The sequence below is a fragment of the Numenius arquata genome, chromosome 3 (assembly GCF_964106895.1).
Source record: "Numenius arquata chromosome 3, bNumArq3.hap1.1, whole genome shotgun sequence".
In the NCBI taxonomy this organism is placed as follows: Eukaryota; Metazoa; Chordata; class Aves; order Charadriiformes; family Scolopacidae; genus Numenius; species Numenius arquata.
In genome coordinates, this window is record NC_133578.1 from 32,751,881 (window position 1) to 32,767,549 (window position 15,669).

Below are 15,669 nucleotides of genomic sequence, written 5' to 3' on the forward strand. Positions count from 1 at the left end.
AATGAATGTTTTCAGTTTGTCACTTCGGCTTGTAATTTATTCCTGTAGAACAGTGTTTTTCAGCCACCTGATCTCTAATGTGTGCGGTATTAAATGTCATATTTACTCACAAGGAGAGAATAAAAGAATCAGTTGAAGTTTAATCAAAAAGTAAAATTAGTTATCCTTACATGGTTTAATAAAAAAAAAAAACAAAAAACAAAACCCAAACAACCTAAAAACCCAAACCTGCTTTGTAACATCATTTTGACATCAATCTCAGAAATTTACCAAGGCAGTCATATTTATTCCTTAAACATGGGGAAAATGGGATAGAGACACAAAAGGACCTGGCCTGTTGTATAATCCCTGCAAGTCTGAGAATAGAACTTGGGTCTCTTGATTGACTTGCCTAATGTCCTGTTCACTAACATTAAAAAATATATATGCTTAAAAATTCCATCTTCATTTATCGAGCCACTGTTCAGTATTAAAATTGGACTTCCAACTACCTGTGAAAAAGTTGGGGTAATTGTCTTTAGACACTTGTAAACCATCTTTCAAGTGAAATATGTGTAATATCTTTTCTGCTGTAAGTTGATGGAATCTTTATGAAGATGTAATAATATATAACTGTAAAATTCAAAATAAAACAAATGGCATAATAAAGTGCATGTTTGGTGTTAACAGATTTTACTACTTTTGTGTCTTCAGGGGCTGATGGAAGAAAATAAAGTTCAGATCACTGTTATAAATCCCAAATCCATAACAATGGGTCAGCTTTATGGACAGTTTGATCCAGTGTCACATGAGTGGTCAGATGGCATCCTAGCAGTGAGCTTCAGAACATTTGCTTCTTCCCCAGTAAGTGCTTAAGAGGCTTAGAGCATTTTGGGAAATGACTTTTCAATTTATACTTTTTAGATTTTAATTCCATGTTGTTTGCATAACCATTGTAGGAATCATATACTTAATTATTTGAATGCAGAGACTGCAGTTTGGCTTGATTGTAGTATGCTTCATGCAAAGTACTTTTTTGTATGCTGGTGAATTAAGATTTGTGTTTCAGAAGTCCTTACGTGAAGAAAAAGGGGTTGTTTGTTTGTTTGCGTATGTTATAAATAATTGAGTATTTAATCTTTCTACCATATTGTCACTCCTTATTTTGTCTGATTATGGCCCATGTCTGTGCTGTTTATATATGTGGGCATTTTGATGCTTATTTTGGAAGAAACTACTGTGTGAGTGTGGCTTATGGCCAACCTTCCATTAAGAGCCATTGAAATATTTTCACTGAGTGTAATAAAAGATGTATCTACCTGGCAGATACTTTACTTTTTCTAGTGATTGCAGTGTCAGACTCTGCCCCTATAAACTTAAATAAACGAATAGTATATTGATCAGTGCAAAATTCACCATCTCTAATAACATTTGCAGAACTGCACAACTAGTTTGTATTTTCCTATGAAAATATTATGAACACCTATGACTGTTTATATTGTAAAACCTCAGACATATTACATTTAGATATTACCATGTTCCTTAAATTAGTCCTGTTGACCTCCATGGTAAGAGTGCAGTAGGTATTAACAGTCTCACTGTGTTATCACTCAAAGTATTTGAATATATTACTGTTTGACAGAAGCAATGTACTGCATTGCTAGTATAACTGAACTGAAAGAAATCAGTCAAAGATATTAACCTTCTATCGTTAACTATAGTATATGCTTTAAAGTTGTAAAACTAAATTGTGAATATAGATCATCATTTTTGGAACTACTTGTGAATACCACTCTGTACTCCAAATATTTTCAGTTATTTTTTGTGGAAAATAACTAGATCTAGAATACTTATTTTACAGTAAACGTAACAAAATAAATTGTAAATATTTGATTAAAAATATTTTCTGCAAATCAGACTTCAGATAGGAAATGGCTGATTTTTGATGGACCAGTGGATGCAGTATGGATTGAGAATATGAATACGGTGCTTGACGATAATAAAAAGTTGTGCCTTATGAGTGGAGAGATCATCACAATGTCACAGCAAATGAGTCTTATTTTTGAACCAATGGATTTAGAAGTTGCTTCTCCTGCTACTGTAAGTACCTCTCTTTTAAAGACTGAGTGCAAATGTCTTTGATTATTGTGATATATATTCTAATTTTTAAAAAAAAACAGACTTAACTGAGAATAGTAATTATCAGTTTGTATTTCTTTGATATATATTTAAAATAAAGAACGTTATAGCTTGGTTTTCTTGTTTAAATTTTTCTTAAGCTTACAGTATGATGTGAAAAATTACATATTTACATGTGTAATGTAAATTACATTGCAGAAGACCCAGTAACTGTTCAGAGTCCATCCCTTACAAGTGCCTGACAAGAAAAGTAAAATCATTCATGTGCAAATCTTTAATCTCCCAGACAAATTCTGATAAAATCAACAATCGCTGCATTTCTGGCACCTGCCTGTATCTGTCATGCTTATTTTTTCTGATGGCATTTTGTAGAATGCAAAAATTTTCTCTTGAATATGAATAGAGGTTCAGATAATAATATAAACAGAACAAAATATCTGCATAGTCATACTGGGAAGGAATTTTTACTTAAAAATTACATAAAAATTAATTAAAAATCAAATGTTAGGCACTCTAGTAGTTTATTATCTTTTGTGAAATTAATGTTGGGAACTAATTCAATTTAAGAGAAAAATCTGGTATTGACATTGTCTCCTGTTGGCTGAAAAAACAAAACTAGGTTTGAAACTCGTCTGTCTTGGGGTTCACATAACCCCACTGCAAACTTTATACCAGCTTCTAATAATCCCAGAAGCTCTATGCTATAACACTGGATGTTATTTTAAGTTCTTTTAGATAGGAAAAAAACCTTTGGAGATTGCATAAAATAACATGCACCTGTTTGTTTCTTTATTTTTAGGTTTCAAGGTGCGGTATGGTCTATATGGAGCCCCATTTGTTAGGCTGGAGACCATTAATGATGTCTTGGCTAAATACAATCCATTCAGGAATCAGCTCTGTGCATAAAGAATTTATAATAGGCCTGTTTGACAGAATGATTCCACTCTGTCTTGAGTTTATCAGGAAACACACAAAGGTGGGATAAAGAACTTTCCTGAGAAACTAAAGGGTATTTCCTTCCAGGTGCCAAAGGAACAAATTCTTTATTTGGACCATATTAATTTATTATTTTTAAAAAACAGCTGTTAAGTTGAAGGCTGTGAGCAAGGTTTCTGTGTGTATTGTTTAACTTGCTTGTGAATGTATTTTAGACATATTTATCCTACTTTTTTTTTAATCTTCACAGTGAGGAAAAAAACCTCACCATCTTAGCAGTCTCTTTTCAGGGAGTAAAACACACCTGCAACTGAGAGTACTTCTTTCTTTCTTTCCAGGAACTGTCTCCTACTTCAGATACAAACCTAGTTCGTTCACTAATGAATCTGATGGACTGCATGATGGATGAATTTGCTGATGAAGCCAAAGTTAAAGCTATGAGTGACCACGACATTTTATCTTGGCTTGAGGTAGGCTGTTTGTTTAACATACAGAAGAGGGAATTCAAAACCTAGGCTTTAGTGAAATGGACTTAACAAGCAATAAAACCTATTTTTCATAATTAGAATACATATTTTGTAATGTCCATTGAGGAAAATACTATTACCTTCTTTATAATTGATGTGTAGTTGAGTCTGACATCTTTGATGTCTTGATATAAATTTAATGAATTTTATACAAACCACCTGAAATTGTATATGATTTTCCAGCTGCTGGCATCTCGGTTTACTACTAGTTAGATCAATGCTATCTAAGGATTACAATTCAAGTGAAGTCCTGTTAACAGGCATAGCCATCTCTGTATGAGATGGGCCTTTGAATAACAGGTAATCTAAATTTTTCTGGAATAAAAAGCAGTCTATGCTTGAACTTTATCAAAATAACAGCTCTGTGCTGAGCAGGTCAGGCATTTTTCTGCACAACAAAGGCGATCAGATGCTGATACTTAACATAAATGGTGTTCTATTTTACCAGCAACGTGGTTCCATACATAAAATCAAGTTGATCCAATGTAATTCTACTGTAATTTGTGGCAAAGATTTCTTTGACTTTAATGAATAAAAACTTTGTCATATGCAGGTACTGAAGTTATATTTTGGTTTTTTTCCAACTGTAGGGTATTTTTTTGTTTTCACTGATATGGTCTGTAGGAGCTAGCTGTAAGGAAGATGATCGACTGAAATTTGACAAAGTTGTACGGGAAATGCTTAATGGACCAATTAGTGAGGAGACAAGAGAACGATACAAATTGTTGAGCAGTATTGATCAACAGCCTTCAAAAGCTTTCACAGTCCCATTTCCAACAGAAGGAACAATTTATGATTATCGGTTTGTCAAGCAGGTAAGGACTGCAAAATAAGATGTGTAGTTCCATTTTGAAGTAATCTTTTATGAATGCTACAAGGTATGTATTGTTATTGTAAATTTGTTTCTTCTGCCTGCTTCTTTTATCACTGACTAGCCAGACATCCACCCTTGCAAGCCTAGTGATGGTCTAGTGTTCTGGCTGGGACTTGGCTGTACCAAAGTCTGTCTTTTTGGCTACCAGAATAATTGCCTGTTGTGGCAAAACAAGTTTACAGGAAATCTCAACCACTTTTTTTTTCCCGTTGTTTTTTTATTCTTGATTTCTTGCAAGATTATTTTATTTTGCATTTCAGCACTTCCCTTAGGTTGAGGAAGCACTTGATATGCTTCATGTCATAACTCTTTCATTACCATAGTAGGCTACTTCTCTGCCTCCTCTGCCCCTTTTCCTGGGATTGTGATGCATCTCTCCCAGTGGAGAAGATGACTTCACACACTGGATCTGGTATGCTCCAGAGACTCCAAGGTAAAATAAATGTACCTCTTTTTTTGAGTTTGTCGTTCCTGTGAAGTCCTGTTGCGGTACAGTGAGAATTACTTTTGTCTAGATTACAGCTCATGCATGACTCCTATGTCTTGCCAAGGAAAGTGGCTGAGATTTCAATCAGCAGTAAAGGCTTCATATCTTCCGATAATAATACATAAAAACATGTTCTTCCAGTAAAAGGGGTTTTTGTGTTAAGAGGTGGGAATACGCCCCCTCTAAGAAAGACTTAAGGAGAGAGCAATCTCTAGGAATTTCATATGACTTTTATCTCAAGATAGATTATTATTATTTTTTATAGGATCGAATATATAGTTGTTTCAGGGCTATTTACAGTTTTTTTAAAATCTCCTTGTATTAATTTACTGCTAAAGAGTTTGACATCTTTTAAGACTCTTCTAGTAGGCTGGTCAAAAAGAGAAAATTTTGCTGGGGAGCTTCAGCACAAAAATTAATCTGCCCTCAAATTCCATAGTTTGGAGGTATTTGTTATGAATGAGAATCTGTGAAAAGGCTGACTATGCTTTTTTAATTTTAGTCATTAAATTTATACAGTAGTTTCCTATTTATTACATATTTTTATACTATATACAATGTACATATATATGTTTTCCCATTATATATATATATAGTATGCATACAGGTATAAAAGGTAAGATAAAGTCCTTGTCTATCAGTAGTTGCGTGCTTCAGGCAAAGGCATTATGTTTCTTTTTAAATACTCTCAATTGAAAGCACTGCATTCTGAAACAAACCTATGCCATTATTTTTTAATCCTTTTGAAAAAATGGTTGATAACCGCATCTGTGAAGTCATTTTTCATTGGTTCTATGCTGTTTTTTCCTGTTTATTACAAATATATGACTTTCTTGTACATCAAAATAGGGAGCAGGAATTTGGGAACCCTGGGTGGAAACACTCAAATCAGCTCCTCCTATACCTCAAGATATGATGTTTAATGAGATAATTGTACCAACTCTGGACACTGTTCGATACATGGCATTGATGGAATTGTTGACAGTGCATCAAAAACCTTCTATATTTGTGGGCCCAACAGGAACTGGAAAAAGTACCTATATTACTGTAAGTACTTTTAATAGTGACATTAGACCCCTTTTATTAAGGGGTAAGATGAGGAATAATTTGGTAACATTTTTTTAAAAAGGAAAGTGAGATATGAATTGTTGGATATTATGAAATGAAATTATGGGCAACTAAAAATGCAGTTGTGTAGCAAAAGTTGGTGGTTTGGGATATTTTTTTTTTTCTTCTATGAATTTCCAGACAAAGTTGTTAAGAAGCACCCAGATATCCACTGGAATAAGCCGTTAACCCGAGGAGGAGTATTCACTTTGGTTCCTGTACTGATTTACTTTGCATTGTTATTATAGATGTAATTGGGATAGTCCAGAGAGACACTGATGCACAAAAAACTAAACCATTTAATAAGACATCCACTCAGGATTGCTCAAAACAACAAGAAAGGAAATGCATATGTCCTAGAGTTAGAAGCATCAAAAATGTGTGCTGCTATTACTGTGGAAAAGTTTTGTAGATAACTTTTTCTAGTCTGATGCTATTATGGCAATTCCACGCGCTGGAAAATACAGAAGAACAAGAATTTTCCCACTGAAAGAAATGTGAAGGCAAAAAATTAATAGTAGTCTTACCAAACAATTCTTTAGAGAAAAAGACTATAGTGGGATGGGGAATTGGCTACTCGAGATCTTCCCAGGCAGTTTTCTTCAGATAACCAGTTAGCTATATCTGGTCATTACAATGAAAAGCAGCTGCTGATTTCAAGAGAAATAAATTTTAAATCAAAACAATGGTGTGTTCTGTTTTATAGAATGCCAGATATTCCTTACTCATCTTATCCTTGTCTTTAAGAGAAAATGAAAAAGAAGTACAAATAATAATGACAATCTCTTTTGACTTTAGCTTTTGGCAGGACACAGTTTCTGTTATTTCTGAAAGAAAATGATCTTGGCACAGCACTAATACTTGATCTAGTTTTAGGATTTTTTAGCTTGATACAATCTTCCTGTAGAAAGGAAAAAGAGGATATTTTTTTTTTCAGTATATAAACAGCTGTTTCAACTTGCGTCTTTCTAGGAAGTGGCAATGTCAACAATGGTTTAGTATTTAAAGAGGTTATGTTATACATTGGTATCTTGTATCAGCCATCTTACCTAGACTAATATAATGCATATTTCTATATATGACAGACGCAATACATTAAAAGTACTATTAAGGTAGTGAAATAGAGAGTTCAGAAGCTAATATATTCTACCTAACACAATAATTTGACGTCTCTTGTGCGTTCATTATGATAAACTCTTGAATTGCGTGATCATACACTTTTTCCCCACTGCTGTAGGATTCTGGTCTTACCGCTATGAATATTAGTCTATTTACACTTTTAAATAAGAAAAAATACTTTTATGTAGAACCTCTGCTCCACTTGCAGAGCTTCAAAAACTTGCAGTAAGTTCAGGGAAACAGCAGCTTTAGGGGATGGATTCTGTCCCTGTCAGTGTCAGGAGTCCTATATAACAGCAGACAAGTCATCCAAGTCAAACTTTTCACAGGCAATTACTGTGTTATTGTGTTGTTTCTCTCTGGAGTGCTGATCTGAATCTACGGATTCTGATTTGCAGAAGTTCTTAAAAAATCAAATTGTTGTTATCTGAAGTTAGATATCTAACTGAATAATATTTTGCCCATTACCTTTCTTTGTCTCTATGTCTCTGTGTATACCACAGAAAAGCTTGCCAGAAAATTTTGTCTTTGAATATGATTTGAATTCTGTTCAATAAGTAAGATAAGCAGTGATCACTGAAGAGAAAACAAATCATTGGCAGCTTTTTTTTGTCACCAGTGTGCAGTTTTATGTTGAAGGAGTCAAGATATACTTAGTTCTGAGCCTAATGATAGTCAAAACACATGATAGTATGTAATAAAAACGTTTGATGCAAGTAATGACTTAGTACAGCCAAATGCAATATATTTCTCAGAGCTTGTGAAATTCTAATCAAAAGGAATAACAATCTTGTAAAAAGCATTCTAACTTCAGGAAATTGAATAAGAAATCAAGATAAATTTGGGGTTTTTTTATCTTTTCCATGTCTACATGTTTTCTGTCTGAAGGGATAAGTCAAATTGTATAATTGGAAGCAGATTTTGTTATCCTTTTGAAATAATTGAGTCGTGATTTTGGGATAGAGTATTTCCTTTTTTCATCTTCAGTCACCAAGCGATGCTTTGTTCATTTTAATTTTGTCATGTGGTTATTAAAATAACAATATGGGTAATAGAAAATTATTCTAATGGTCTAGATTAAAAATTTTAGATAAATTTTAATTCTTCAGTCAGATCTGACAGATACTATGGGTTAAATCCTGATGTCATCAATCTTTCTGGGAGACTATAAAAGCCTGACAGGCAATGGAACTGTGCCAATAGAATTTTCATGCTGTTGAGGTTCACTTACAGAAATTTCTAAATTCGTCATTTTTCACTGGTTTCCATCTAGAGCCTTGGGAAGGTATACTTTTGAGGCAAAAACAGGATGTGTGAGTGGAGATATGGCAAAGCCATTATTGCATTTTTAGCTAATGAGATTGTCGAAATAAATCATAAGAAAGAAAGAAGAACCTGTCCTGTGAGCAGCACAAAATTGATTTTTTTTGTTCTTTTTTCCTCCAGTATGTCTTTTTGTAGTAGATTTTGCTTCTGTTGATTGCTCCAGTCCAATCAGCATGAAGCCTGTATACACTCAATTGTTTTGCAGAGGAAGCAAAACTTGAAAGTTATGTAAGCAGCTAAAATAAAATTGGCTTCATGGTCTTGAATCTGTTATCTTTCTGTCCTTTTGCATGATAAAAATTAACTGTGAAGTTACTGACTGAGGATTATTTAACTTGCATTTTAAGTTACTTTTCTGAAATAATTTTGAAGCAAATAAATATTAAGGCTGGACGGAGATCTGTTCATAAAAGACTGCTCCTGTGATATTGATGTCAGAAAAATAATAAAGTATAAGTAAAACGTTTGTTTATAATGAAGAATATGACTAGTTTCTACTGCCCAGTTCATTTCTGGGCTGATAATTATGAATGATATTTCTTGGGAGTTCAGAATTGATCAAAGGAGTAAAAGAAATATGGCCATTGAGTCACATTTCTCATAGTTTTCTTAAGTTGTTATATTTATGTGCAGCAGCTCAGGTCCTTCAAGGATAGAGATTAAACTTTTTTTCTGCTGAAAAAACTCTATGGTCTGGAAGGTCCCAACAGCTGTTGACAGATATTAGTCTAGTCATTAGAGTCATTATTATTAGAGAAAGAGTGGAAGGGTATCTTCCCCCTGTCGTTTTACTCACATGTGGGTAAGAAATGAGTCCCATTCAGTCTTTCTTGAAATACTGACTTTAATCCAGATTTCCTCCAGAGGTTAAATTGCAGCTACCATAAAGGACTCTGGAAGGTAGTTAGAATATAAAATACTACCAATCTTGATGGTAGTATCTTTAGATACTTTCTTTATATTTAAAGATACTTGATCTTTAGATATTCTTTCTATGCCCTTTAAAGGAAATACTCCTGGAAACTCTTCAAAACTAGGCATAAATATTTAGATCTGTGGATACTTTTGCATATTTGGGTGTGGATTAGTACAGGCAATATATATCAACTCTAATTAGTACTATGAAGTATCGTGTGTGCAAAATGTTAACATACTGAATTTCTATAATACACAGGGAGATTATTTTTTTTGAGATGTGAAAATGTCTATATTAGAGGTAGAAGTTTTCCTCTGATGAATTAAGTTTATTATCTTTTGAATATCCAAGAATATTGGTTTATCTGATGAAATACGATTATAAGAGTTCTCTTAGAGATAAATTACTACTTTGTCATTTTAAATGAAATGAAAATGGTACAAAAATATGTTTGCTGTTTGCTAAAGTGCTATAAAATTTGTTTATCTATGTATATAATTTAACTTTCTCATCTTCACCATCCTTCCAGAATTTTCTTTTAAAAAATTTGAATAAAGAAGTCTACAAGCCACTGCTTATTAACTTTTCAGCCCAAACTACAGCAGCTCAGACTCAGAATATTATAATGTCCAAGCTGGACAAAAGGAGAAGGGGAATTTTTGGACCTCCTCTTGGGAAAAGAATGGTAACTGATATATTTCAATATCTAAATAAGTGTTTAAATGCAAAAAAATATGTAAATGCATTATTTTCTCAGCTGATCACAGGTGATATTAAGAAAGGATGCTCAATTTGAAATAAACTGTCAGAGTTCTAATTCTTCTAATTTAGATGTCGTGATTCTCTTCTTTCTCCCTTCTTGCAGTAGTATGCATCCCGTTTTAATCAACAGAAGAAAATGGGATATATGATATGATATTAATAACTGTGAACAGTATTGTCGTACCTCCCCCTCTGTATTTTGTGATATTATCATTGAGATAAGAGTTCTGTATGGGTAAGCTTGTTGCTGGTATGAAATCAGCTTTGAGCATGAGGTTGGAGTAGAACTCCAAGGTTCCTTCCAAACTGGATGGTTCAATGATTTTGGAAGCATTAAAGGAGATTTGAATCTTCTATGTTGTTATCACAGATGCTTACCAAACCCTTCAAGATCAACAGAATTCTTGAGTGCTCAGAAGCTTGAGAAGGATATTAGAGTAGATCTCTCTTTCTTTTTTTTCCTACAGTGAGTAAATAGTTTTCTCCTCTGTCTAGAAGAGATGCAATGAGACTGAAAATTGAAATCTCAGGAATTTCCATTATATCTTTTTTTTTTTTTTAACCCAGATTAAGGAAAAAATTAGCTTTTAAAGAAAATTTAAAAATTATTATGTTTAAAATGCAGTGACAGATGTGTATGATTTAATATTCATACTTTTAGGATGCCTATAGACTTTTTGTATTTGCGGCCTTGTTTTTTTTTTTATTTTCAGTATTTCCCAGCTATTACCTAATATATGCTTGTTATCAAGAGCAAAATGTGTTAATTTTAGAAGTTCCTTAAGTACCATTTAAAGTTAAAGTGTTTTAAGGTCTTTCCCTGCCTCCCTCTCCAAGCTATTCTTTTAAGGTGTATTTTAGCCCAATCTGAAAAATGTAAAGATACTTCGAAGGGATAAATTTTGTCTTAATCTGTAGTAGTCAAGAAAATTTCAAACCATAGTCTCACTGAAGTTTGAGATTTTTGTGGGTCATCTTGGCTCTATCTTTTTTTCCAAGACAAGCCATATAAGTAGCACAGTAAGGTTTAAATAGCAGGTATTAGTGTACCCTCTTTCATTAAATACATTTAGAAATAAGAAGAGAAGCACAGTATTTCCTCTATAGGTATGTTTTGCAACGGCTTTAGAGTGGCACAGTTACTTCTCTTAAGTTTGATTTTTATTTAACTCAGCATCAACTCCATTAAGAGTTTAGGGCCACTTTTCAAGAACATGAATTTACGTGTATTACTGCCATTAATTTTTATGGGGATGAATTGATGTGTAGTGTTGCCAGAATCAAGCGAGATGGTGCCATATATTCAATAAAATAAATAAATGCAAAATCCTTTATGTTTTTCTTTTCAGGTTGTATTTGTAGATGATGTTAATATGCCAGCACGAGAGGTCTATGGTGCTCAACCACCTGTTGAATTACTACGGCAGTGGTTAGATCACTGGAATTGGTATGATCTTAAAGACTGCTCAATGATTAAACTAGTAGATATTCAGATTGTGTGTGCAATGGGACCACCAGGTAAGAGATGAGTCTTACATGCTTTTTCCAGTTTGTTTGGTTTCCAGAGATGGAATGCTTATCGATGCATAGTTTTATAATTTGGGTCTTTATGGCTAAAGGAACCCTTTCCTTGTAGGAAACATGAACAGCAGTCATAGTAGAGTGGTTGAGGAATAGCAGAGAGACTACACAAGCCTGCCAGGAAGAAATATTGCTTTTCAGGAAGACAAGAATGTATCTACAAATTATTTATGGAATTCCTTTGTTCTAATGAGACCCTTCAGTCAATTTTATTCTCTTCAAAACTTTTCTAAATATCACTAAGTGATGTTCTTAAGCAGATAAACCTTACTTTATTTGGCCAAAAGAAAGAAGTAAAGCATATGATGTAAAGAGGTCATTGTATTTCTGCTAGCCTGCATGCGCATTGACTATATGAGCTCTTTAATTAAAAAATTGATTCTGGCATATTTTATCAGTTAAATTGAGGAATTAATGGTTCTTTTTGATGTTGCTGTGTTTGCTTTATACAACCTATACAATCCATTTCCTTCAGTAGAGCAGGAATTTCTTTTCACAGAATTGTTCACAACCATGTCTCTATCGTACCACCTAACAAGTTTGTTGTAGCTGAGCACATTTACAGTGTTTAATCAGGCTGTGATTGGTGCTTTCCTTCTCTTTTCAAGTCCAGCCTCCCTGGACTTTTCTCCTTTCTTTTGTAGAGTTGTTTGTACACACAAATGTGCCAGTGAGCTTCTCTGCTGATAATAATTTAGTGATGGTGATGCACGCCCATGGGATAGGGGTCTACTGCTGTTTCACCTATCTGTTTTCCTAAAGAAGCAAAACTACTTCTTGCAGTAGTTTTAAATTAGAGGCAGTGTTCATCCACACTTCAAAGCACTTGATCTAAGTATCAGTCTGTGGAGTAACTGAGCAGAAGGAAGCTGTGAAGGAATGTTAAAAGTTTCCATCTTCATTTTTCCTAAAGCTTTGGTGAAGTTGTGACTTGTACTATATTATAGCATAACTTAATTGCACGGGTTGTTTTTTTGGTTGGATGGGTGTTCTGGTTTGTGGGGTTTTTTTTAGGTTTATGTGTGTGGGTTTTTTAACATCAGAAATAGCCAAATCTTGGAGGTGCTTTTTCTGTAAAGCATCCCTTCATGCTATGATCCTGTTCTAGGGTGATAGTGTAGAAGTGACTTTCAACTACTCTTGAAATTGGGTCAAATTTTCCTTTTCTGGGAGAAGTTTGTAGCCAATTTTGTTCCAGTACACTTCTAGTTGAATGGTGAAAAATGGACTGATCAAAATGTACAAGTTATGGTCCTAAATGTTTCTGTCAAATATCACAATTCACCTTTAGGCTGGAGAATTTATTTCGGTATCTTTTTACAGGGAGCTACTTCCAGAACTCACAAGATTATATTCTCCTTTCCAGCCTGTGGGTTGGTTTGTTTTTTTCCCTTCTAATAAGAAATGAATATCTGACATCTCTACGTGTATATAGTGCTACTGAAGTGAATACAAAGCTATTTCAAGAACACTTAAAGTAATTTTTTTAAAGTTAGGTTTACAATTTATATTAGGAAAGGATTATCTTTTGGGTAAAATTCATATTTATATCCCAATAGCTTGTGTAATTTTGCCATCAGTGCACACATAAACTTCAAGAAGCATCATAAACTGTCTGTGCTGTGTCTGAGAGATGACCTTAGTTGGGGTAGGTGGAAGTAGAATGAATAACTGGCCTATTTAGCACAAAATACTGAGATTCCTCAGCAGATACTAGCAATGCATGCATAGTTAACTATCGACAATCGCTAGTTATGCTTGCAGTCTCAGGTGGATGAATATGAGACAGCTCCAGGCCAGGTGTCTTTTAGTTTCATTACTGCAGGGTCATGCCTAAGCTACATAGTCAAGTGTTTTAAAAGAATTTACCATGGTAATTTGGTTGCCCTTAGCTATGCTCTTGATGTTAGGGATGATAGATTTACCACTTTTCAGCTATTTTTTTCTGATTTGCTGTTACAAGAAGGTAGATTACACTGTGCAGCAGCTTAACTCTGAATTCCAAACAGAAGGAGCAAGTATCCAATAAATTTATGGTTTACATTTCCTTATTTCCTTATATACCTTCATTATCCAAATCACAATTTAGTCATAAAAGCTACTAACTATAGAACTGGTATAAAATTGAAATTGAGTAAAGTATACAGTATTACTTATAGAGGTATCTTTCATTAGGATGCTTTGAAAATCGAGAACATAGATTTGGAGTTTATGATGGAAGTTTTCTTTTATAACAGAAGCATAAATAAAATAGTGTCAAATCTCTATTTTACAGACTGTTGGTTGCAGGAGAACAGATTGACACTAAAGCGTGTATGGCTTTCATTAGGTTTATGACAAGGGGTTGTACTTTTCAGTCTGAGCCTGCTGGCTGAATCAAAGATGAATATTAGAAAAAAAATGCTAGGCTTTTATGGATTTATTTTAATTTTTTTCTGTTAATTCTAGTATTAATGCTTTCTAATATTTAGGTGGTGGTCGAAACCCAGTAACACCACGATTCTTGCGACACTTCAATACAGTTACTATTAATGAGTTTGATGATGAATCCATGTACACAATATTTTCTAGAATCTTAGACTGGCATCTAACAGTATGGTAAGTGACCTCTATGTTTTGGGAAAAATCAAAGTCAGTGTTTAAATTATGGTACTAGGAAGTCTCCAATATATGTTTGTAGGATGCTACCTTTGAAAAGAAATTATAATCTTTTATATCCTGTGCCTTTTGAGTTATTCATTATTCCGTATAAGTAGGGCTCATCTTAAAATACTCCAGTGGTAAAGTTTTTGTTCTGAAGTCTCGAACAGAAGTTTAGATTAGCTGAGGCTAATTGAGTTAGTTGAGATATTTCAGTAATACAGTATTCTTTGATGTATAATAAATAAGAATACAATTTGGCTAGTTATTATTCAAAGAATAGAACTGGAAACTGCTCTTAAATTTTGTGTGGTTTGAGAGGGCTTACTCTTTGTTTGGCCTTTTACCACTGCATAATTTTTAATTCCAATAATAGAAATGGACTTCAACTTTATTGTCTACCCATTCTAAAAGCTAAGCCCCAAAAGATGCTCCCTCTGAGGGAGAGAGGTCCCAGAAGACAGCAAGGGCTATTTGACCTGACTTCCCTGTTGCTGTTGTTAAAAAACGAGGGGGAACGGATATAATTAGCTGTCTAACATAGTCATATTTGTCAGTATGTTCCACAGTTACTAGATTTGATTTGTGGACTTAATGTTAATCCAGTGAGATAACTAAAATTTGTAAAACTGCCTGTGAGGAAGTATGATCATAGAATTTAAAAATTGGCCTGAATTTCTAAGTAAATCAGTGTACATATACAATTTTATTTATTAATTCACAAGCTAGTATGATAGGATTATGAAAATCATTCCTTTCTTACCACCTTTTATAACTTGTCAGTTATAGATTTCCATCACAATATGTAGAACTGACTCCACAAATTATTAATGGCACCATGCATGTATATAAAGAAGCTATGAAGAATCTGCTTCCTACCCCAGCCAAATCTCACTATTTGTTCAATCTCCGTGACTTTTCACGTGTTATTCAAGGTGTTTGCCTGTCAAGGCCTGAAACAATAGAATCTGCAGAAATGATAAAACGTCTCTGGGTTCATGAGGTAAATCACCTAATACTAAGAAATTATATTTATTATAACTAAGAAAAAGATGTGGATTTATGTATTAATCTTTTTGTAATGCCATGTTCTACTGGCTAATAGCTGTGAATTGGTATCACACTCATGAGAAAGAATTTTGTGAACTGTATGGGCAGAGGAAATCAGACTTTTTCAAAGTATGAATCATATCTTAGTAGACAAATCGATTGTTGTTACCTTCACTTTCATGTGATTATGTAGTCTCTGTTTGCTGTTTTGAATGCCTGCACAGTC

The 15,669-nt window shown here is 33.8% G+C and overlaps 1 protein-coding gene across 1 annotated transcript in view; it reads left to right on the plus strand.

Annotated features, from left to right (window-relative positions):
* The window catches only part of DNAH7 (dynein axonemal heavy chain 7), a 110,679-nt gene that overhangs the window by 46,843 nt on the left and 48,167 nt on the right, over positions 1 to 15,669 (plus strand). The window contains exons 30-39 of the mRNA XM_074145819.1: positions 694 to 843; positions 1,897 to 2,079; positions 2,918 to 3,094; positions 3,393 to 3,524; positions 4,172 to 4,396; positions 5,792 to 5,989; positions 9,940 to 10,095; positions 11,522 to 11,690; positions 14,225 to 14,351; positions 15,177 to 15,396. Of these exons, the coding sequence (XP_074001920.1) occupies positions 694 to 843; positions 1,897 to 2,079; positions 2,918 to 3,094; positions 3,393 to 3,524; positions 4,172 to 4,396; positions 5,792 to 5,989; positions 9,940 to 10,095; positions 11,522 to 11,690; positions 14,225 to 14,351; positions 15,177 to 15,396 (1,737 nt within the window). The remainder of the gene's footprint in view (positions 1 to 693; positions 844 to 1,896; positions 2,080 to 2,917; positions 3,095 to 3,392; positions 3,525 to 4,171; positions 4,397 to 5,791; positions 5,990 to 9,939; positions 10,096 to 11,521; positions 11,691 to 14,224; positions 14,352 to 15,176; positions 15,397 to 15,669) is intronic.